The 23635-nt window shown below is 44.6% G+C and overlaps 1 protein-coding gene across 7 annotated transcripts in view; it reads right to left on the bottom strand.

Moving 5' to 3' along the window:
• Positions 1–23190, bottom strand: part of Fbxo16 (F-box protein 16) — a 49890-nt gene extending 26700 nt beyond the window's left edge. For 2 of the 7 annotated variants that reach the window (XM_063274289.1, XM_039093332.2), the window contains exons 1-6: positions 22191–23190; positions 20842–20962; positions 18079–18214; positions 8790–8825; positions 1633–1839; positions 213–377 (exon numbers count right to left, since the gene is read on the bottom strand). In XM_063274289.1, the coding sequence (XP_063130359.1) occupies positions 213–377; positions 1633–1839; positions 8790–8825; positions 18079–18177 (507 nt within the window). In that variant the 5' untranslated portion in view covers positions 18178–18214; positions 20842–20962; positions 22191–23190. 7 annotated transcript variants of the gene reach the window in all.
• Positions 23191–23635: the final 445 nt, after the last annotated feature.

Genomic DNA, 23635 nt, shown 5'->3' with positions numbered 1-23635 from the left:
CTAAAGATCTCTGTGATCAGAAGGCATCGGGCAAGAGCTCTTGGTAACATAACTATCCTGAGGAGGTGTGTGAAGCCTCAGAAGAGAAGCTTAAATTCACGGGGTATGTCCTTTGGCCTTTCCTACATTTCAAGCTGGACGACGAACTCACAGTTCTAGTATTTGCTACGGCTGCCAGTTTCTTAGCGTGCTGCTTTCTGTCTCAAACTTGCCTTGGGCTTGGTGACGTGAAGTTCTCTCACCATCTGAATGTAGTGCTTTTTCCAGACACCCTGCTCAAAGGGCGTTGGGGAGAAGCTGATGTACCAGTTAAAACGCAGGCACTTGAGCATCCAGAGCTGGTCCAGCTCAGCCAAGCTCTTCCAGTACCAGCTCACCTGGGAAAACAAAGCAGCCTACTCAGTTCCCAAACTCATTTCCTCCACTTCTGGAGCTGCTTTGTGGGATAATGTCTGTCATCTGTTGTTTTCCTTGAAGGCTCAGCTCAGTAACTTAACACTTCTGACTCTCCTGCGGTGTGCTGGAATTAAGGCACGCCCCACCAAACCTGCTTTACAGGTTTATATCTTAATTTAAGTCCAGTGTGATTTTTATGATTTTTGAAATGTTTATTTTTACTCTTATGTGTATGAGCATTTGCCTGTGTGTATGTATAGGCATACAGTCTACAATATGGAGTCAGATTCCCTGGAGCTAGAATTGTAGACAGTTGTGAGCTATCATATAGGTGCTGAGAACTGAACCTGGATCCTCTACAAGAGCAGCACGCGCTCCTAACTGCTGAGCCATCTCTCTAGCCCCTTACCTTTAGTATAATACAGTAAAAATTACTCATGAGAAATACTAGCCTCCTTTTTTCCCCAATCCCCTGAAGGTATACGGGCACACTCAGATCTACCTATATTTCTTTCTGATTTTTTTTTTTTTTTTTTTTTGGTGAGACAAGGCAGGGTAGTCCTGAACAAACAATGGTTAGCCTTAGCTATCCAAGTGCTGAGTTCACAGGTAGGTATGCAGCTTGGCATAGATACCTTTCACTGTCATCCTCTGTATATATCTCATGAACACCCTCTTTTGAGCTTTTCTATTTACAGGTGCCCCGCACTGCATAGTCTGGGGCAGCCGTTTGCAGCATGTAGGTCATGACCCGTTTAGGAAGTCAAATGACCTGTTTCACAGAGGTCACCTAAGGCCATTGGAGCACACCGATATTTACATTATGATTCATAATGGTAGCAAATTGAAATAGCAAGGAAAATAATTCTATGGTTGGGGATCACCACAACATAAGGAACTGTTTTAAAGAGTTACAGCATTGGGAAGGTTAGGAACCACTGACTGTAGGGTGTTATTGTAGCTGTGTGGGAAGTGGCAATGCTGTCCTGCTGAGCACACACACACACACACACACACACACACACACACACACACACACACACACCTGCTAGTAGTTTTCCTTTGCTCCTACAAAGTTAGACCTACCAAAAATAAAAGGTCAAGGGTCATTCAAACTGCAGAACAAAATCTATTGCTTGGCTTTATGCACAGGCATGTGGGTTCATCTTTAGGTTATTTCCCTTTCAGAGTTTCCTAAGGCTGTCCCAACTGACCTCCAAGTGCCACTGCGGTTACCTGTGCACAACGGCAAAGGCTCCGGGGATCCAGGAAGGAAAAGATGTAGACAGATAACACCCTCGGAAGCTTGGTAGTAAAGTCCAGGGCCTCTGCTGGAATTTTTTCCTGCAGTTTTCGACAACAGAACTTCTGCTGGGACAGGGAGCAGCGCTCTAGCAGGCCTGTAAGAATTCTTCTCCTTTGAGAGTCTGTCCATTTGTCAAACTGAGGAAACAGAACAAGAGAGTCTCATAGGTACTGTGTTCAACTATAGGGAAGAGAGTGGCACAGAAAGTGAGTATAGTAAGTTACGGCTAATGCATAGCATGCATTTATTTCTGTCTCAGCTCAGTGAATTCCACATTTCATTACCTGTGTCTCCTTTCTCACCTTTCAGTGCACGCGACTAAACAGCAGCTGCAGAAGTGCTTCTGACCTATATCTTCAGTGTATCTGAAACGGTTAGTGTCAACCTGACACAATCTAGAACCACCTGAGCAGGGTGTCTCATTGTCTAGATCAGGTTGGCCTTTGGGAAGATTGTCTTGATTATGTTAATTGTTGTGGAATGATCCAGCCTACTATGGGAGGTGCCATTCCATAGGCAAGAGATCCTGCACGCCCCAAACGCAAAGACAAAGCTGAGCACAAATGTGCATTATGCACTTATTTCTCTCTGCTCTTGACTACAGATGTGACTAGCTATTTTAGGTTACTGCTTTGCTATCCCTACTTTGGTGGACTATAATTGGAACTGTGGACCCAAGTGAGCCCTTTCTCCCATTAACTGCTTTTTGTTGAGGTGTTTTATCAGAGTAACAGACATGACCCTAGGAAAGTATAAATAAATAAATAAATAAATAAACAAACAAACAAATAAATAAAATGTGTATATAGAACAGAGAGAAATGAATTATCTTTGATTGCTCTTAGATAACTTTTTCCTGTCTGACATAGTTCAAATGCTTATGTGCAAGAAATGATACTACCTATAGGACAATCCCCCACAGACATGCCCTTAGGTCAACCTAGCCTCAGTTTCTCAAGTGAGACTCCCTTCTCAAATGAGTCTAGTTTGTGCAAGTTGACAGTTAAAACTTTCCTTCACAGTAAGCATGCAAATTCACTTTTCTTGGTACACAGATATGAGAAATACCACTTAGACTTTGCCCTTCTGGCCCTCACACTCCTTTCCAATTTCAAAGGAACCTTTCTTTAAATAATTTAAATCACCTAGTGATGACTTTAGAACTTGTCTATAAAAGTCCCATTTTTTTTACTTTCATGCAAACATTGATTCAGAGCTATTAGAACCAGTGTCTCTTGGATTAGTTTCCCAGACCTCACATAAAGTTTGCTTACACATTCTGAGTTTGGATTGTGTACAGGAGTACTCAAGGGCTTGCTCCCAATTTTCTACTGTTTGTAATATTCAAATTGTCCTCATTTATACATTAGAGGTCATTATATCTACATTGTAGGACATTGAGTGAGGATTTCATATATGTGTGTATGTATGTGTGTGTGTATACATATACTATGTGTGTATGTATATGTACATATGTATGTATATATGTGTGTAATTATATAAAAGACAATTATTTTATTCTAAAATGCCATAGCGATATTAAAAACAATATGTAAGTGGTAAATCAATGTAAAAAAGATATACAAAAAAACTCTAAAAGCACCAAGCTGTCATGTTTGTGCCTAGACGAGAATGGGGCCAGGAAGACTCACCAAATTTCCTGAATGCCACAGAAGAGAATGAACTCAAATTATAGTGTGACTTTAAATGAATATAAAAGAACATAAGAATCATAAAAACCTATAAAAGAGAACACTGAAACACTCTCCCTGGAGATTAAAAAGATAATTACACGGGCTCTTCATTTGTTTCCCTGATCAAGAAGGTCCAGGGTAATTTACATTTGGCTCCGATAGGTGTTTTTGCCTCCCGGATATTCCTTTCTAATTGTGTATGTTTAAGCTAATAGAAAATGAATCTGCATTCCTTGAACCCCTACCAATTCAAGGTGGGGGCCTGACTCAGAACACTGAGCGGCAGGGGAAAATGTTTAGAGAGTGTTAGGACAGACCGGAAAGTAGAAAACCCATGCAGATTCACTGCGCAGGAATTTAATAACCTCGCTTGTTTCTTGCACCAATTCTCCAGTAACCCTGGAGCCCAAAAGTGAGGGACCCGCATGTGAGGCTGGGGAGCCATTAGAGTTGTTCTCACAGCCTCCTGTCACACAGTATCGGGGTTCACTCTGGGACGACCCTGTTCTTTGAGGTACACTTGGTAACTGCATGCTACTTTTCCAAGTTGCTGAAGCTGGGGCTGTCAGGGTTCACCAATCTCAAGATGAACGGCCAGCACTTGGAACGCATAGGGAGGTTTCCCACCTGTGTGGTATGTGTCCAAGATTGATGCTGGGAATCACTGGCTAGTACTCTATACATCGAGGTGGGGCCCGCCAGAGGAGCATTCACAGCCAGGGTCATCCTTCTAGACAGCTTACTCGGGGGCTCCTTGGCTCTCCCCTCAGAGGCTAGACTTGCAGGCAGGTACCTAACCTACCTGGAATTTATCTGAGCTCTGGGGACCCAAACTCCCATCCCCACATTTCTGATGTGATCTCCCTAGCCCTACAGAGGATTTTTAAAAAAAGATTTTTATTTATTTATTTATTATATATAAGTACACTGTAGCTGTTCAGACACACCAGAAGAGGGCATCAGATCTCATTACAGATGGTTGTGAGCCACCATGTGGTTGCTGGGATTTGAACTCAGGACCTCTGGAAGAGCAGTCAGTGCTCTTAACCACTGAGCCATCTCTCCAGCCCTTTTTTTTTTTTAAAAGAGAGGGTCTCATTGTGTATCTCAGATGGCCCCATGAATTCACCATCCTCCTGCCTCAGCTTCTAGAGTGTAATTCCACACAGTGCACTTCCACACACGGCTTCAGTTTCTCATTATTTTGTTTGTCGTTATTCAAAATATTAAACAGAACTATGTGAACATATATGAGCATAAATGAAATTATTTATGGGGCTGGTGTGTTAAGAGAATACTGTTCTTGCAAAGAACCTGAGTTTGATTCCCAGTACCCTTGTCAGACGGTTCACAACTACCTGCAACTCCAGCTCCAGGGATCTGACTCGGTTTTCTGGACTCCCTGGGTACTGACGCTCAAGTGCACATACCCTGCCCCTCACATGTACACATAATTAAAAATAAATATTTAAAAATGTTAAGACTTTCGAGAGAGAGAGAAAGAGCAGAGAGGAGAGAGAGAGAGAGAGAGAGAGAGAGAGAGAGAGAGAGAGAGAGAGAGAGAGGAGGGAGGGAGAGAGAGAGCAGAGAGAAGAGAGAGGAGGAAGGGAGGGAGGGGAAGAGAGAGAGAGAGAGAGAGAGAGAGAGAGAGAGAGAGAGAGAGAAGGAGGGAGGGAGAGGGAGAGAGGGAGAGAGAGAGAGAGAGAGAGAGAGCAAGAGACAGAGAGAGAGCGCTCAGTTGGTAAGGCACTTGCTTGCCTTGCAAACCAAAGCTCTGAATTTGGATCCCAGCAGCCATGTAAAAGCTGGGTGTGCTGACACACACCTGCAATCCCAGGGTTGGAGACACTGAGACAAGGGAATCCTTGGGGCTCAATGGCCAGTGGGTCTGGCTGAATTCATGAGTTCTAGGCTTAGTAAGAGACCCTGCCTTAAAAGTAAGGTGGCCTAGCAGCTAAAGGAACATGATGTACATACAAATTCGGTGACCTGAGTTTAATCTCAGGAATCTACACAAAGGTAGAAGGAGAACAGAGTCCACAAAGTGGTCCTCTGGCCTCCACAAGAACATTGTGGCATATGTGCCCTTATACAGGTATCTCACACACAGCACGCACACACACACACACACACACACACACACACACACAAAGGAAAAACGTGTACAATAGACTGCATTTTAGTATATCCAGGAGATCACAAAGCCATCACCACTGTCTAATCTCAGCACATTTTTATCCCCACCCCAAATTAAAAACAACAACAACAAACAGACATGGTGCCCTGTTCTCTAGGGTCCCTTAAACCCATTTTTTATCTGTCATCTGCTACCTTTCAGAGACTCAGTGAGCAAATATCCCAGTCCGTGAGCCATGAAGCCATCTTATTGTCCATGTGTTTGGAGTTCAATCTCACCCTCTCCTCGGATTGTAGGTGAGACTCTCACAGCAGTGTCCTCCGTGAAGCGAACAACTTCACTCTTACTTTATACGTTTTTGAATTCCCATAAAAATTCCCATTATTAAAACAGTTGCCATTAAAATTACCATTATTAAAGAGAAAATAATTTGAGGAAAGGAATAGATAAGCATCACATTCTACTTTAAGCTTCTTTGGGGGAGGGACGTTGAGGGCTGGGGGGGATTGGTTTGTGAAAACAAGAGTCTCACGAGCTCAGGTTAGCCTGGATATTGGTATGCAACCTGAAGCTGGCCTTGTTCTGATTCTCTTGCTTCTGCCTCCCAAGTGGTAGATTACAGGCTTTTAGAACCATGCCTAATCAATATAAAATAAATATAAAATTCACAATGTTAACCATGTATGTGTAGAGTGGCATTTAAATAGACTCACATTACAGGGCAACCATCAGTATGACGTGTGTCTGGAACTTTCTCAGACCCATCAAACACTAGCTCCCCAACCCCTGGTCCCCTCTACTCTATTTCCTAGCTTTATGAATTTGCCCACTCTAAGCACCTCATATAAAGTGGAGCTGTACAATATTTGGCTTTGTACCTGGCTTGTTTCACTTAGCACACAATGCCTTCAGAGTCTGTCCACATTATAGCACACGCCAGAAATACTTTCAGATTGTCGATGAATAACTTCATCCTATGAGCATAGCACATTTTGTGTATTCATTTACCTGTGGATTATCTGTGCTTTCGACTGTTTTGAATACTGTTGCTATAAACACTAATGTGTGAGTTTTTGTATGTCCATATGTTTTCAATTCTCTTGAGTGGTGGAAAATAGTTAGTTGAGACTGTAGAGTAATTCAACAAGTAATTTGTTGCCCAGAAACACATAATTCGACATTATCCAGTCATGGGTAATGACCTTTGGGACTCTGTCTCCTCGTTAGAGGAACAAATGAGAGTTGCTCATTGGTGACGAAGGATAGCTGTGTCTTGTTAAGCGAAAGTGTGAAGCCATTAGTGTTCTCATGTGGCGGTTCAGTGTATACAGAAGGGTGCTGCCTGGATGCTGAGAACCCAATGGTTACTAAGACACCATCTCTTAGATCCAAGCCCATACCAGTTAGCTCTCTGCTAAATGCTGCCTGTGAAGAGGAAGGCACTAAGGGAGAAACTGAGGAAGAAGAGACATATTCCTCTCTGTGTTGCCTCCTGTTCATGTCAGAACTACCTTTGCCTTGATCCCTGGCTCCAGCTTTTCCTCAGACAACCCAGAATCATCATGCTTCCTTGGATATCAGACTCAACTGGCTGTGAGATGCCTACTTTATTCCTCAGGGGTGTGGATTCCGGCTGGGTTGGAGCCCTTCCTTCCAAAGTACAAGGAACATTGGCATTAGCCCAGTTCCGTCTCCACGGACCGTCATCAATCCCTTCCTGAGTCTTTGTTTTCGATATTTGTTCAACATTCCTTTTGATTAAATTATGGCCATTAAAACAGGAGATGAGTTCTGTTTTCCAGGTAGAATCTAAATGGAAATCATCAGTCATGCTTCCCAGGAAAGGGCCAGCATTGCCTAAGGTATGCATTCCATAGGCGCCAGGATAATGCTACAGCCTTAATGTTTATGTTCTGGAGCATTCATATGTTGAAATCTTTTGTTCATTCATTAATTAATTTATTCATACCAAAGCCAGACACCCTCTCCTTTCAGTCGTCGTTCTCAGTCTATCCCCCACTTCCCCTCTCCTATAAGAAGGGGGAGGCTCTCCCCAGGGCAACCTCCCACCCCACACCTCCTCGCTCTCCACTCCACATCCCAACACACTAAGACATTGTAGGATCAGGCACACTCTCCTGCCACCAAGGCCAGACAAGGTGGCCCAGCCAAGGGAACAGGATCCAAAGGCAGACAGCAGGTTCAGGACAGCCCCTGCTCCAGTAGTTGGGGCCTGAATGAAGACCAAGCTGCACATCTGCTACATGTGTGTGGGGAGCCCAGGTGCAGCCCATGTTCACTCTTTGGTTGGTGGTTCAGTGTCTGGGAGACCTCAAGAGTCCAGGTTAGTCAACTCTGTTGGTCTTCCTATAGAACCCCCATCCTCCTCAGGTATCTCAACTCTTCTACAAGACTCCCCTTAACCTCATCTAGGGGGAATAGCCACTCCTATAATCTGAGATTTATAGAGCTGAGATAGTAAGATTCCTGAAGGTATATAAATTTGAGGTCAGTATGTTCTTACCCAGTGAGCGCCAGGCCAGCCAGGAGCTACAGAGTGAGACCCTGACTCAGACAACAACAGTGAGGGCTACAGAAACGATTTAGCAGACCCAGATTTTGTCCCAGCACCTACATGGTGGCTCACAACCATTTTAAACTCCAGTTTCAGAGGATACAATGCCCTTTTCTGGCCTCCATGGGCATCGGGGACCCAAATGGTACATATATACACATGTGGGCAAAACACTCATATGTGTAAAATAAATTTAAACAAGAAACTAAAACAACATGAAATTCTAACCTTCAGAGTGAGGGATGGGGAGGTGGGGGTGGAGTGGGGCATAGGTAGGACCTCTGGGAGGCGGAGCCCTCAACAGGATCAAACCAGATCCCAAAGAACCCTTTCCCCTTTCCACCATTTTAGGATGCTGCTCTCACCAGACACTCATCACTAGCATGTTAATCTTGAGACTTTCAAACTCCAGAATTAAAAAAAAAAAAAGAATGACTAGCTGAATAGCCTTGGCCTGATAGTTCCTTGGATAGACTAAAACAGATAATATGCCACAATACAGAAACACTCTCACTCTCTCTGTCTCTGTCTCTCTCTGTCTCTCTCTCTCTCTGTCTCTCTCTCTCTCTGTCTCTCTGTCTCTCTCGTAGTACTGAGGACTGAACCCAAGGCCTTGCACATATTAGACAAGTGCTCTGAGGCCCAGATATCCCCAGCCTTGTAATATTTTAAATTCATTACCCATTTTCCAAGCAGCGCTCTTCGTTCTTCAAACACCTATAGCAAATAAAAGAAAGTAGGGTCATTTGTGCATGTGGTTCAAGACATTCATTCTAGACGACATCACTAAAGGGTCCGTGAGTAAGTATTCATGATCCCAACTGAGTAGGGAGAGACACATTGCACTCCAGAGGGAATTTTACTTATTTATTAAATGACTTGAACTCTCTACGTAAGCCAAGGATGACCTTGAACTTCCGGTCTTCCTGTCTCTTCTTCCAAAGGGCTTGGATTACATGCCTGGTTTATGCACTGCTGGGATTAAACCCAGGACTCTGTGCATCCTGGGCAAGCACTCTACTGCTGAACTACACTACCAGCCCACTTTGCTTACTTTTAACCCAAATGAGGCCTCTTTCTCTTTTTAGTTTTTGCATATGGAATAATTCATATGAAAGAAGTAATCTACCTCTCTTCTTTCTTCTTATCCTCCTTCTGTTCTTTTTATTTTTTACTTCTGGACAGTGTCTTAGACTCTGTAGTCCAGGTTGGCCTGGAATTCACTAATAGCCCAAGCAAGCCCAATGGACTTGATTTTCCTGCTGCTGTCTCCCAAGTGCTGGGGTTACAATTATGTACCACCATGATGACTCACGGGGACATTGTTCTTTAGGAGAAGTGAAATGTGAAAGAGAAGGAATTGTAAAGAATATTCAAGTCTCAAATTTGAAGGGTCATAAACTAACACCGATAAGCAAGAAAATGGAGATCCTGGAAATTTTCAATGTTAATCACACAAGAATGTATAAAATACATGAATGAGCAGCCCCCCCGCCCCCCGTGTGTGTGTGGGGGGGGCATGGGTGTAGAGGCCAGAGATCAACAATATCAGTTATCTTCCATAATCTCTCCCAACTTATTTTTTGAGACAGAGCCTCTCACTGAATCTGAACTCATCAATTTGGCTAGGCTGGCTGACCTGGCTGGCCAGCAAACCCTAGGTATCCCCTTGTCTCTGCCTCCCAGACACTGAGATACAAATGCATGCCACTGGGTTGAGCTTTTTTGCAGGTTCTGGGCATCGAGCTCAGGTCCTCATGCTTGCTAAGCAAGCAGTTTACTGACCGAGCATCTTTCCAGCTCTGCTTTTGGCTTTTGCCCCTCAGTGTATACTGATACACACAAACATCCAAGGCCTTACTAATTATAGAATTAGTCATTTCTGTATGTGTACCTCTGGGCTTGCAACTTTGTATCTGCACAGATCTGTTCTTATACATTATATTGGACAAAAACCATGTCTGCCTCATTTGACACACTCAAGCAGAGTGCTGGTATAGCATGTCATGGTAAGAACTGATGGCCTTCTGGGTGTTGCAATATAGTGTTAGCTAATGTACATGTTGGTGTTTTTCTGAGCCCCAGAGCATATGTGGATTTGAGCAAGTGAAGAGAAGGCCAACGTGGGTATATTTGGCAGATGAAGGGTTATGAAGAGAGGAGGAGGAGAGGATAATGAACATATGTGACTATCTCTGCAGCGCCAACACAGATCCCCTCTGTCAGCTTTCAAGTGGGGATCAGTGTCACAGCTCTCGTGCAGCTCTGCAGGGACAAGGGAAGGCGAGGCTATGCAGACCTTGCACCCTCCTGGCTGTGGAGGTTGAGAAGCTGGCTTCATGCTGCCAGAGGCTCATCTTTTCCTTTCTTTCTCATCACTTACACTCCAGTTGCCGAAGGCATATTGAAATGGGGGCTGGAATACCGGCTTCAACAAGAGCCATGAGAGGTCCTCACACTCTCCTGTGCGAGGAATCCCATCTATCTCATGCAGAAGCTTTTTCCATACTAAAGAAGGAAAATGACGCTTGCATCCTCCTGCCCCACTCACGCCACTGAAATGTTATGGCCCTATAGTAATGGCAACAGATAAACTCAGGATTATGCATCAAATTGAAGAGAAAGTAGAAAACACAGAAAAGAGAAAACTAAATCTGGATCCAAATGTTTCTGGAGCTCTTTCTCCTCCAATACCTCCTCCCAAGCCAAGCCACCAGCGCCAATGCAATTGGATGCACAGGGCCCCTCCCTTTCTGCTCTACTCAAGCTCCACAGGGACTAAAGAGTGTCTGGGGTTTTTTGTTTGTTTGTTTGTTTTTGTTGTTGTTGTTAATTTTTTTGAGACAGGGTCTCTCTATGTAGTCCTGGCTAACCTAGAATTCACTATGCAGACCAGGCTGGCCTCAAACTCACAGAGATCCTCTTGCCTCTGCCTCCTGTGTTCTGGAGTTAGAGACATGTACCACCATGCCAGGTTGACAGTGTCTGGTTTTGCCTCTCGTAGCTCTTGTTCATTTTACCTTCCCATATACCTGAGACCTCTTTCTCTTACATGTTCCCTGGAACCAGCAAGAACAGGTTCCGTTATCGATTCTCTATGACACTTCTGGTCAAGCAACAATAATGAAAAGGTTTTTGAAGTCAGAGGAGCTCAGGGCTGAAAGAAATCCTAAGGAGGAGCTGGAGAGATGGCCCAGGGGTTAAGAGCATTAGGACACTTATATCAACCTGTAACTCCAATTCCAGGTGATCTGACACCCCCTGCTGGACTCTGTAGGCACTGCACTCATGTGAACATACTCATGCACACATATACACATACATAAAAATATTAAATAAAAAACCCTAAAGAGATTTTTGTTCAATTTCCTTAGTTTAGATACTACATGTGGACTTCCATGAAAGTTGCTTTGTCCAGATTTTTAAAAACATAACAAGTCATTGGGTCTAGCATGGTTGTCTAGATTAGGGTTTTACTGCTGTGAACAGACACCATGACCAAGGCAACGCTTAGAAGAGACAACATTTAATTGGCGCTGGCTTACAGGTTCAGAAGTTCAGTCCATTATCATCATGGAAGGAAGGATGGCAGCATCCAGGCAGATATGGTGCTGGGGGAGTTGAGAGTTCTAAATCTTGATCTGAAGGCAGCGAGGAAGACTGGCTTCTGCAGGGAACCAATGGAGGGACTCTTCCGCACTGGGGGAAGCCTGAGCACAGGATCTCAAAGCCCACCTACATAGTGACACACTATCTCCCACAAAGCCACACCTATTCCAGCAAGGACACACTTCCTAATGGTGTCACTTCCTGTGGGCCAAAGATTCAAATACAGGAGTCTATGGGGGCCAAGCCTATTCTAACCACTACCGTGGTGCAGGACTGAAGTCCCCACACTCAGGAGACAGAAGCAGAAAAACAGTAAGTTTGAGGCACAAGCGGGATAACAAAAGACCAAAGGCCAAGCGTGGTGGCACACACCTGAACTCCCAACACTTAGAAAGCAGAGATAGGAGGATGTATGCAAATATATCCTCTACTACACAGTTTAAGGCTAGCCTGGCTTACATGAGACCAAAGACAAAAACAAGCAAAAAAGGAAGGAAGGAAGGAAGGAAGGAGGGAAGGAAGGAAAGAAGGAAGGGGAGGAAGGAAAGAAGAAAGGAAGGAAGGAAGAAAAGAAGGAAGGAAGGAAGGAAGGAAGGAAGGAAGGAAGGGGAGGAAAAAGGAAAGGAGGAAAAGGACCCTGGTATCAAACTCCTGTTCAGCTTAACTCTGCCCTGGTCTTTCCATCCTGACTGCTTGGTACTTATCGTGTAGCCCAGATGGCCTGGAACTGATCCTTCTCCTAACTCAGCTCCCTGAGTGCTGAGATTAGAGGTGAATACCACCAAGCCTGCAGCCCTAAATTCTTAAGGAACTTCTGCCAGTGTGCTACCTGGCAGTGGGAAGAAGACTGGGTCTTGACATCATAACCACATGGTGGTCTCCATGGGTATGGTTCATGGTAACCAAGGGCACCGGTATTCGAGGGGAAGACAGTCCACAGAAAGTTATCAGAAAAGGAATGATGTGGGCAGTGGGTTCTGTCACGCAGCAGGCTACAACAAACACAATGTCTGACTAAGCCAGACCTGGTGGTGTAGGCTTGCCATCCAGCTACTCAGGAGGCTGATGCAGGAGGATCACACACTCCAGACCTGCCTGTTTATATTTAAATAAATAATTTTGGCAAATCGTTCTGTAGTCATCAGTCCTCAGCTGGATTTGTACTCTTATGTGCCCTGAATTACAGTGAATTTTTATGCCGAAGATGTGCAGTCAGGGTCTTCCTTTTTAAGAAGCTGGAAAACAGACTATCTCTTTGAAATGGCAAATATTAAAATGGCTCTTCTCTCACAGACGGCTGCAGTCTGTTTATATCACAGTTTACTCACAACCTGCTGTTAAGTCAAAATCCCTTGGTTGGTTATTTTAGTCTGTTGACATTGAAATTACATATTTCCTTGTGTGACATCATTACGGCAGAGGAGGGAGCTATTTTGGAAATCCTAAATTATGATCGATGGATGGCAACAGAGGCGCTGTCTCCCAGGACACGCTTTTCTCAGGCACGGTGTGGTGCATGATTCCATGGCCCCAAAGAAGTGGGAATGTGCACTTTTCATGTTTTAAAATTATATATATTTAAGGCGAGCAACATGATGTTTTGGGATGCAAATACAAGAGAGAAATAATCGCTAGCGTCGAGGCAATTACCCTGCCCATCCTGCCCATGGCTAACTTTGCGTGTAGGGGAAGGCGAGCCTTCTAATTACAACACTGGCTGGCAGGACAGGTACTATTACAACACTCTCCCCTAGGAATCCTTGGGGCCCAAATTGCTCTGTAATCTGCTGCATTTGCCTACCTTGACGATGCTTTTTTTTTTTTTAAGTTATCTAAATTTGAATTCAGTCTCTCTGCTGAAAACCTGCTGTGAAGTTAAAACCCCGAGTCTCTTATTTTTAGCCCGAGTTGGTTATTATGTACTTCACATTTTACTACAGAACAGAGGGAAGACAAAAGTTAAAAACAAAATGAAGGAGTAGAGATGTAGCTCAGTTGGTGGACTCATTACTTAGCGTGCATGATGCTTGCCCTGGGCTCAACCTCCAGCTCCTCATACACGGTGCTCAGAGCTCTTAGACTAGGAGGGTAAATTCAGGAGGCTTAGAAGTACAAGGTTATTTATGGCAGCATAATGAGTTCAAGGCCAGTTGGGCCTACATGATACCTTGTCCCAAAAGAGGAGAATAGGTGCTGTAGAGAGGGGGCACAGTAGTTAAGATCATGTGCAGCTCTTGCAGGGAATCTAGGGTTCAGTTTCCACACTCAAGTAGGGTAGGGCACAACTGTCTGTAACTCCAGCTCCAGGGAATCTGACCTCTTCTGGTCTTCATAAGCTCTCTCTCTCTCTCTCTCTCTCTCTCTCACACACACACACACACACACACACACACACACACACACACACACTAAAAGTAAAATACATATTTTTACAAAGGATTTCATGATGGTATATATACGTTTTCTAAAATTCATTTGAAACAAGAAGCTAACTAAATGATATTTTTGCATCTGGGAGTTATGAATGGTGAGTATTTTCTCTAAAAATTATCATTAGATGTGACAAAAACCATTAAAGAACAAAGATAAAAGTCATGCCACGTTTGCTATGTTGTATTGATCCTTTCTAGAACTGGGGGATGTATTTAGTATCCATTGGGAGGCAGCTGGTTGACAGCCAGGAGTTCAGGAGCTGCCTTAGGCCAAGGTCATGACCTTGGAGGGGAGAGCAGCTGGCCACTGAAGGGTAGTGTAAACTCCAAAGGCCAGGCCTCCTTGCTGAGTTATGAGATGTCTCTGAGGAAACCTAACAACTGGTACCCTGTGGGGCCAGTAGAGATGTCATAGGGATTGCACTGCAGTCATCCTTTGCCACAAACCTATACCTTAGTCAGAGTTCTCTAGAGGAACAAAACTTACACACCTATATGGTATTTATTAGAATTGCTTACAGGCTATGGTCCAGCTAGCCCAGCCATGGCTGTCCAGGAAAGGAAGATCCAAGAATCCAGGAGTTGTTCAGTCTGTGAGGCTGGATGTCTGTCTCAGCTGGTCTTGAAGAAGTAGGCTCTATTGCCAGTGAAGGAACAGACTTGCCATTGAGAGCAAGCAGGCAGAGAGCAAGCTTCCTTCTGCTCTGTTCCCTTTGTTATTCTGGCTGCCACCAGAAGGTGCAGCCTGGATTAAAGGGAAATCTTCCCACTTCCAATGACTGAAGAAACAATCCTTCATGGGTGTTCCCAGCCACTTGGGTTTTAGTTAATTCCAGATGTAGTCAAACTGACAACCAAGAATAGCCATGACACCTTCTCCCCCCTTCTTTAGGGTTAACTCCTGAAGCTCTAATGTGCTCTTAACTGTGGCGCCATTTCCCCAGCCACCAAGTAGAAGGAAAAAAAAAAAAAAAAAAAGGGAACAGAGACTTGTATGCAGCCTTAGCTGGCCTGGAACTCACTCTGTATACCAGGGTGACCTTGAACTCACAGACATCCTCCTGCCTCTGAGATCTGGGATTAAAGGCATGTGCCACCATGTCTAGCTTAAGATAATGTTTTATTATTTTTTGTTTGTTTGTTTGTTTTGTTGTTTTTTTTTCACAGTGGCCAAATTGATCATGACTGTTCTTGGAAATTTCCTGAAAATCGAGACATTAAACAACTTTGTATTTCAACTCAAGTCACTTTCTCACACATGTGCAAAACCTTCACAATTCAATGAAGGAAAACAGATTTCCAAATCTGACACTGAAGTTAGAGGAATAAGCTGTTATATAAACTGTTGGGGAGCTGTGAGCATCACAACAGGTGCTCAAGAAATAGTTGTTGTGCTGAAAGGAAAAGATTTCCATACGTTCCTTTGTCGCTGTAAGGCCAGGCTCCATCTGCCTCTGCCTGTCCTTTTGTTCCTGAGTCCTCCTTTCTTCCACCAACCCCTTATGTCATTTCTGCATCTTTTTCTTTTATAGCTTCTCCCCACTTTATTTCTCAGGATTCCAGTCTCTTAAACACACACACACACACACACACACACACACACACACACACACACACACACACCTCTTACTCCTGTAGCACATCAGAGTAGGAGAACGTTTCTAGTTCTAAGATGAGCCAGGTTTGACTATGAGCTTTGCAAAGGGGATCAATACTTAGGATTACAGCAACAACAGTCCACCTCCAGCCAAGGAAGGAGCTGGAAGGCCCAAAGATAAAAGTCAATGATTGGGCCCAGTAGGTGACATACTTGCCAAATACAAGGACCTCAATTACATCCCCCAGAACTCCCACTAAAACACCAAGGGTTGTGGTGCGTCAGTGCTGGAGAATCAGAGACAAGCAGATCCCTGGAGCTCACTGGATAGCCCACAGCGCCTGTTTGGTGAGATGCAAGCACATGAGAGACCCTGTCTCAAAAATCTAGGTAGATCACACCTGAGGCATAAGAGCTGAAGTTGTCCCTTGGTCACCATACCCATGCATGCACATGTGTACTTACACACACACACACACACACACACACACACACACACACACACACAGAGAATGGTGGGATGACTGGACTTGTGTTCTGGAAGCCACATCCAGACTTGTGTATTCTGAGAGACTTGGAGAAGAGTATGTTAGTCTTGATGGGCTAAAGCTGAATGGGAAAGCCAGCAACAACACTGAGAGAGAAAAGGAGACAGGAAGTGGTGGTGCTGCTGAGGGGATAGTGAAGTGACTCACAGGTGATGGGCAGGAGCTGTGGCGCTGTGAACTTCACCTGGCTGGCCTCAGCTGCTAGGGAGTAGCAGCAGGGGTCTGGGAGGTTAGCTGGGTGCCAGGGTCTGAAGGGACCTTGAGGATGTGTATGTGTGGCGGGGTTGGAACATGCTCTTTGGAGTAGACTCCATTTTCAGCTTCACCTAGTAAGATTGGTACTTCAGAAAGATCTTTCTGGAGCCTTACTAGAATGGGTTAGAGGCGATGATAAGATCCAGGATGTTATGGGACTGTGCCCGGCAAAAGGTGGTGGTGAGGATGTGAACCGAGAACATGGAGCTGGGCTGACTAGAACTAGAGAAGAGTCTCAGACCCAGAGAACATGTTGGGAACGGTGTACAGATGGATGTTCCTCCACGAATTTCTGGATTCTAAGAGTCTGGGCATGCTGAGAAGCCACGGCCCTGAGAATTCTGGGACCTGTTTCCCAAGTTCCAATGCAGGAAGGCAGCCTAGAGGGAAGAGGAGTTTGCGTTTGACGCTCACTGTGAGTGGTAGGGTTCCCTGTGCTCACCAGTCTTCAGCGGCCAGGAAACCCATCCTGTGTTGGGCATTCATCTGGGTGATATGTGTCACTCAGCGGGTCAAGACTGACCAGGAGAACCAGTGGTTAGGCTTGATGCAGAATGCTCACCCCGACAGCTCTGCTGTGAGGGGAAGTTCTAGGTCCCTGCCCAGATTCTCGTGTACTTTACTGTGACGGAATAGTACTGTCGTTGGTTCCACCAGCAACAGGCTCACTGTAAATTATGGTCCCACACCTGACAGGGAAAGGGGAGATTTTCTGTACGGTGCCTGGCAAGGGGTGGTGGTACGGCTGTGAACTGAGAACATGCAGCTGGGCAGATGAGATCTAGAAAGAAGACTCACAGACTGAGAGAACATGGGACATGAAGGCAAAGGGCTGCAGATAGATGCTCCTAACATGGACCCAAATGATAAAGCACCTCGTGATGGTACGAAGTGGGGCTTTCCACCTGGAGGAAGATAGTGAGGTTGGTTTTAGACACTGAAACTGGTTGTTTTATTGCCAGGTAGGTGTGGTCCTGGGGTTCAGGGACTGATCAGAGTTCTGCAGTTCCTAGAAGCAGGGATAGAATACCCTAGAGGGCTGCCATTCTCACCCCCTCCCCCAGCCACATGCTTCAATCCTTTATCAGGGGTATTTTACATGTGTCTCACCAGAAGTCAGCTGGGAAGACTTCTTGGGAGAACATCAGTCTTGTGAGTACTTGGCTGAAATGTATTCATTAAGTGACCTCAGTTTTATCCAGAAACTGGGGGATTCGGGCGGGGCGGGAAAAATCCCTTCTGGACATCTTTCCTCCCCTCCCCAAATTCTGTTGGCTCCAAGGAGATCCAGTAAGGATCCAGTGTGGGAAAGAATGACAACGTTTCCCTTGGGCAGGACTCTGATCTATTTTCAATCTTGTCTACATAGCAAAGATACAAATAAAGTTGTTGTTTTTAAATAAACCTTTTGTCTTTTGTTCATAGATTGGTGCCATCTTAAACAATTCTTGCTCATATTCTGATGATCAGAATTTTACTTTTTTCGCCCCCCCATGGACCCAAATGATAAAGTACCTCTGGCCACTTACCTGGTCGTTCAGAAGCTGATGATTTAGAGGTGTCCAGGTACTCATCTTTGTCTGCATTTTTGGGCCATCGATGCTTTTGGGAGGTGCAAATGCCATCATGAAATGAACTGGTGTTTTTCCATAAGAAAGACTACACCTATCGGGAGAAATGAATCATTGAATCTTCTGAGAACCAAATAAAGTTAATGGGGTTTTTGTTTGTTTTTGTATGTTGAGGGAAGGTACGGGTGGGTAGATTATTTACTGAGGGCTTTGTTTATGTCAAAGACTTTAGATGTCTGATCAGCACAGGTGTGCAATGAGCTGGTGGTAAGGCTGTGGTTCAGTTCCTTAGACCACGAGAGAAAGTGAGGCTTACTGAGGTTACACAGCCTATCCAGGATCACCGTGAGAGGAAGAGGAATGGAACCACAGGCTCACAGGGGAAGCTCAGAGGCATCCTTAGCTCAGAATATAGTTTGCTGGCCAGAAAGAGAAGTGCTTCAAATTGTGAGGGTCACAGTGCAACATAACACCCTTCACCCCAACATTTGAGAGTCAGAGGTAGGTGAGCCTCTTTGAATTTAAGGTCATATTGGTCTTCACAGAGATTTCGAGGCCAGCCCTGGCTATACAGTAAGATCCTGTCTCAAAACAAACATCTACTTTTTGTCTTTGTGTCATTAACTCTTCTCCTCTGAGAGTCAGCCTAAGACATACTCAAGGAGCAGACATGTAGTGGTCAAGGCCATGGCTTTGGAGATGGACAGACATGCTTATTGGGGAGAATTCTGCCAGTTTAGATGATCTTGTATACAATCTGCCTACTTTTGATCAAGGTAGCTTAATTTCCATAAGAAAATGGTGTAGGTTGGTTGGCTGATTTTAGAGGTGTCTAGTTGTTGCTTTCTGTCTTCCTTTGGGGGCCATCATTAGCCCTCTCATGACGACAGGCGGTGGGTGATGGACGGACCATGGCTTATCCTTTTCTGCATTAGTCACCTGAGCAGACTGCAATGCTGCCCCCCAGGAGCTACACACCCTTTCCTCTTCTGCATTTATTGGCTAGATGCTGTGTCTAGTTTTGCAACTGTTTTTTTTTTTTTTCTTTTTTTCGGAGCTGGAGACCAAACCCCAGGGCCTTGTGCTTGCTAGGCAAGCGCTCTACCACTGAGCTAAATCCCCAACCCTGTGCAGTTTTTAAAAAAAATACTAGTTCTCTTCTATTCCTTTAAAAATTTCTTAAATGTATTTATTTTTGTGTGTGCATGTTTTGTCTGCATGTATGTATGTGTACCTCATGCGTGTTTGGTGCCTGATGAATTCAGAACAGGGCATCGGGTCCTCTGGAACTGGAGCCATAGATGGTTGTGCACCATCATGTGGATGCTGGGAATTGAACCTGGGTCCTCTACAAGAACAACAAACACCCTAACTTCTGAGCCATCTCTCCAGCTCCATTTTGTGCAGTTTTTTTAAAAAAATCTTATGTATGTGTATCTCGAAGATGATGCTTGGGAGGTAGTGAGAGAGGAAAAGTCTTGCAATAGTGGCTGAAGGGAGGATGGCCTGAGTAACTAGTAACCTCCTTCAGTCTTTGTTAGAACTTATCAGATATAGAATGCCCAAAACCTGTACTTTGGGGGACCATGATGGGATATTTTACAATGGACAGTAGTACCAGTACCTGCCTCAGTGTTTCCACCCTCTCTCCTCTCTGAAGATGGGTTTACACACACAAGTAGAACTGGCTGAGACGACTCTCTACATGAACAGTGTTGAGAAGTGTTCAATAGTCAACACCTTCCACAGTTTCTTCCTGCTACCAATGTCCTGGTATGAAGGGGCTCAGATTAGCCTTTGGGAGTTTCTCAGCTCCTAATGTTTATCTAAGTCACCATGTTTTTGGCTAGGTTACAAAAGGCACAGGAAATGGTTTCATTGCAGCACCATTAATTAGCAGCCAGGGATACACACACAGGTGAGAGCAGCCAAACTACAGATACAAAGCTATGCCACCAAGTTCATATCTTGCCCAGGTAAAATTGTATACTGCCTGTTGTTTTTATTATTTTTATTTTGAGACAAGGCCTTAGCGTAGTCCAGGCTGCCCTCAAACTCAAGATCCCACCACCTCAATCTTCCTTGTGCTGTGATTACTGGAGTTTGCCACTGCGCCCAGCCCCCTTCTTCTTTTAAGACGGTATCTAGTTTAAAAAAATCTTTGAGAGTCGTAAAGACTCTGGGACAAAAGCTATGCATCTCTTCCTAGAAAAATACACAGGAAACTAAAATTCTGCTTCCCTCAGGTTAAAAACTTCTGCATTACACTGAGATGCTCCCTTGTTTCCCAGTGTGTTTGGAAAGCCATTTGTGTATTCCATTTCTGAATGAAGCCAAAGCAGCTTTCCTCAAAGGCGCCCTAAGGGTCTGTGCCCGCTGTTTTCTTGCTCCTGGCTCCTTGGGTCTGAAAACCACTTTAGATTAGGTTTCCTTCGAAGCAGCTGTGGTTTCCAGAAGGTGGGCTTAGCCAGGAGGCAGCGCTCTTGGTGTCACTCATAAAGAAGCGTGACAGTGGGGATGTCTTACCTGTCTTACGTAATCATCCCTTTTACAGTTTTTCTCCCGTAATCATCCTTTCTCCGGTTTTTCCCTCCTCCCTCAATCCCAGAAGATGAACAGCGTCCATAGTTTGTATGCACACACAAGTTCACAAACAGACCACTGGCTACTATTTGAAACACAGACATTTTCACACAACACACACACTAGAAATAATGGTACCTTGTCTACCAAGACAACAACTATTGTCTCATCCTTGTCCTCAGATACGAGCTGCAGGTACTTATGGCTTCCTTTCCTTTATGGCTGCCTGTCACTGTGTTTCATGTTCCTTGGGATACAACTGTAGAAAGAAGGCCCAGGGTCTTCAACATGGTTCCAGACTCAGGTTCAACAGCCAAGCAGGGGTCTCAATCGTCACATATTTCCGATTTGGCCTTCTAAACCTTCTGAGCCGTGGTTCACGCCATCCCCATTACACAATAATTTTACTAAGGATCTATCCCAGACCTACTTATGTAGTCAAGGACAACCTAAACTTCTGACCCTCTTGCCTGTGTCTCACAAGTTCTCGATTGCAGCTGTTCGACACCTGATTTCTGCAGAGTTGGGCTTGGGCTTCATGTGTGCTGGACAAACATTCTACCAAGGGTTCGATATTCAAAGCCCTAAGGTTTGTTTCCTCTGTCTCGATTTTGTTTTTGTTTTGGGACAGAGTCTGCCTCATATCCCTGTTTGGCCTGGAACTTGCTATGTAGACTAGGCTGGCTTTGAACTAACAAAGATACACCTACCTCTCCCAGTGTCTGTGCTGCCACTCCCAGTTGTTTTGTTTGTTTCTAAATGATCAGTCTGTGAAGTCACTTTTCAACTCAAAACCTTCTCATCTCACTAAGGACTGGAATTCTGATTCCTCAACGTGAAGTCTGGGTCAACTCAATATAACTATTTCAGCCCTCCCCACCCCTTTTCCTGTACTCTGTACAGATCTCGGTAAGGATGGTGGCATGAGACCCTGAAGCTTTGGGGCTCCTGTGTTCTGGCACTGCTCATTTAAATTCCAATCACAGTCATACATAGTAGTTGCTCAATAAATGTTATTCGATGGAAGGAAAAATGTCATGGTAGAAACTTGAGGATTAAACCTTGTGGGACTGTACACTGAAACTCAGAACATGATGATCCTGTCACAGAGGAAATACTCAGGGTTGTCAGAGTTTTATTTGGAGGTTACAACAAAGACTAGGATTGAGTTTCTCTGCTAACATACAATTCACCCACAGTACACCAGACAAAGGGAATCTCACCCGGTATCAGAAATAGAGGGCGGGTAGGTTTAAATGCGAATTCACCCTATATTCAAACATTTAAAACCTAAATAAGCACTGTAACGCATGGTTTTTAAAGCTACTGCTTGACCTGCAAGTAGTTGTTGGTTGTTAATTTCAGTGGTGTGAAGCAGCCATTGAGACTGCAGCACATTTTAATCCCCAGGAGCCCCGGCAAGCTTTTGGGGAGCTGGGGAGCTCTCTCAGAATCTCCATCTTTTTCCTGCTCTAAGCACTGCTCACCTCAGCAGCTGGCCTCCTTCTTCAAGCCTCTGGTTCTGGGGTTGCTATCGTTGCATTAGGACAGCTTTCCTTGACTCCTTTCAGCCCCCACCTCACCGCTTCCAGCAGTCCAATCGCCACCTATAAATCCTGTCGCTGGCATCCGGGGTCTCTTAGGCAACAATGTGTGGCCTCTTGATTGGCCAGGGCATCTAAGGAAGGCTGGCTCCAAAACTGGGCACAGAGATAAAAGGAGAAAGTGTGGCGGTCGGGTGAGTAGGAGGAGCTGTAACATCTTGATAGAATTCTTGGAGGAAGTAGTATCCAATCCTGAAACCAGCAGCCTTGAAAAATCTTCCTTCAAGGCTCGCTGTGTTTGTGTTCCAAAACAGCTCTTCGCGACTGAGCATGCTCAGTTATGTTGCTCTGGTCACTCCGGAGCTCCGAAACGCAAACTCCATTGTGCCAGGTTTTAAGACTGCCCAGACTGTGGAAGAGGGTTGGAGGAAATAAAAATTGGCTACGGTTGGATAGGGAAAAAAGCACCTGCAGAGGAAAAGGGAGGTCGTGGGGGAACAGCTCCAAGCCTAGTGACAGATACGCCAGGGAACCAGCAGATGGCACGCCCTTGTAAGAATAACTCCGAACTTTTAAGACCCAGTCCCATTTAATTAGCTAAGTGTATCGAGCACCCTCCTTGTAGTGAGAACCAGAGAATGAGAAGATTAAAAAAAGAAAAAAGAAATCTGAAGGCGGGCATGGTGGGTCAAGGCTGCAATCCTAGCACTCCGGAGGTGGAAGCAAGAGGATCAGGATTCCTTGGAAAGCTTTGGCTCTACAAAGGGAGTTGGAGACTAGCCTGAACACCAAAACCCTGTCTGAAACATAAGAAATCTAATGAGAGAAACTGAACAGTGCAATGTGCAAATAACCAACATTATTAAGCCCAGGGGTCTAGTAGCTGTGATAATAGCAAAATCTGGAGAATTCCAAGAAGTTCAAAATCCCATGCCTGCATCCACAGTGCAAAGTGGTTTTGATAAGAAGCCGCAAACCAAAACTTAACCCAAACTAAAATAAAATACTCTCTTTGTTTGCTAAAACAATGGACATCTCCATCTTAAGCAGTCCTACAGATCCTAAATGTTTCATTTTATTTTTTAATAGTGTAGTTTTAAACTTACGTTTATTTGCCTGTGTGTATCTATGTTTGGAGTATTGGCCTGTATGTGCCACATATAGAGGAGATCAGAAAACAACTTTCAGGAGCCAATGCTCTGCATCACATATGTCCAGGTCCAGGGCTCAAACTTAGGTGATAAGGCTTGCCACCAAATACCTTTACCTATGAGTCATCTTGCCAGCCTTATGTTTCATATTTCTTAAATAGCATATCTCCCGTTTGAATGGAAAGGGGACAGTGGATCTCATGGAGGTTGGCGCTTTTCCTAAGTTAACAATGGATC

This window comes from Rattus norvegicus, chromosome 15 (assembly GCF_036323735.1).
Source record: "Rattus norvegicus strain BN/NHsdMcwi chromosome 15, GRCr8, whole genome shotgun sequence".
Taxonomy (NCBI): Eukaryota; Metazoa; Chordata; class Mammalia; order Rodentia; family Muridae; genus Rattus; species Rattus norvegicus.
This window is presented reverse-complemented; position numbering and strand designations above follow the sequence as displayed.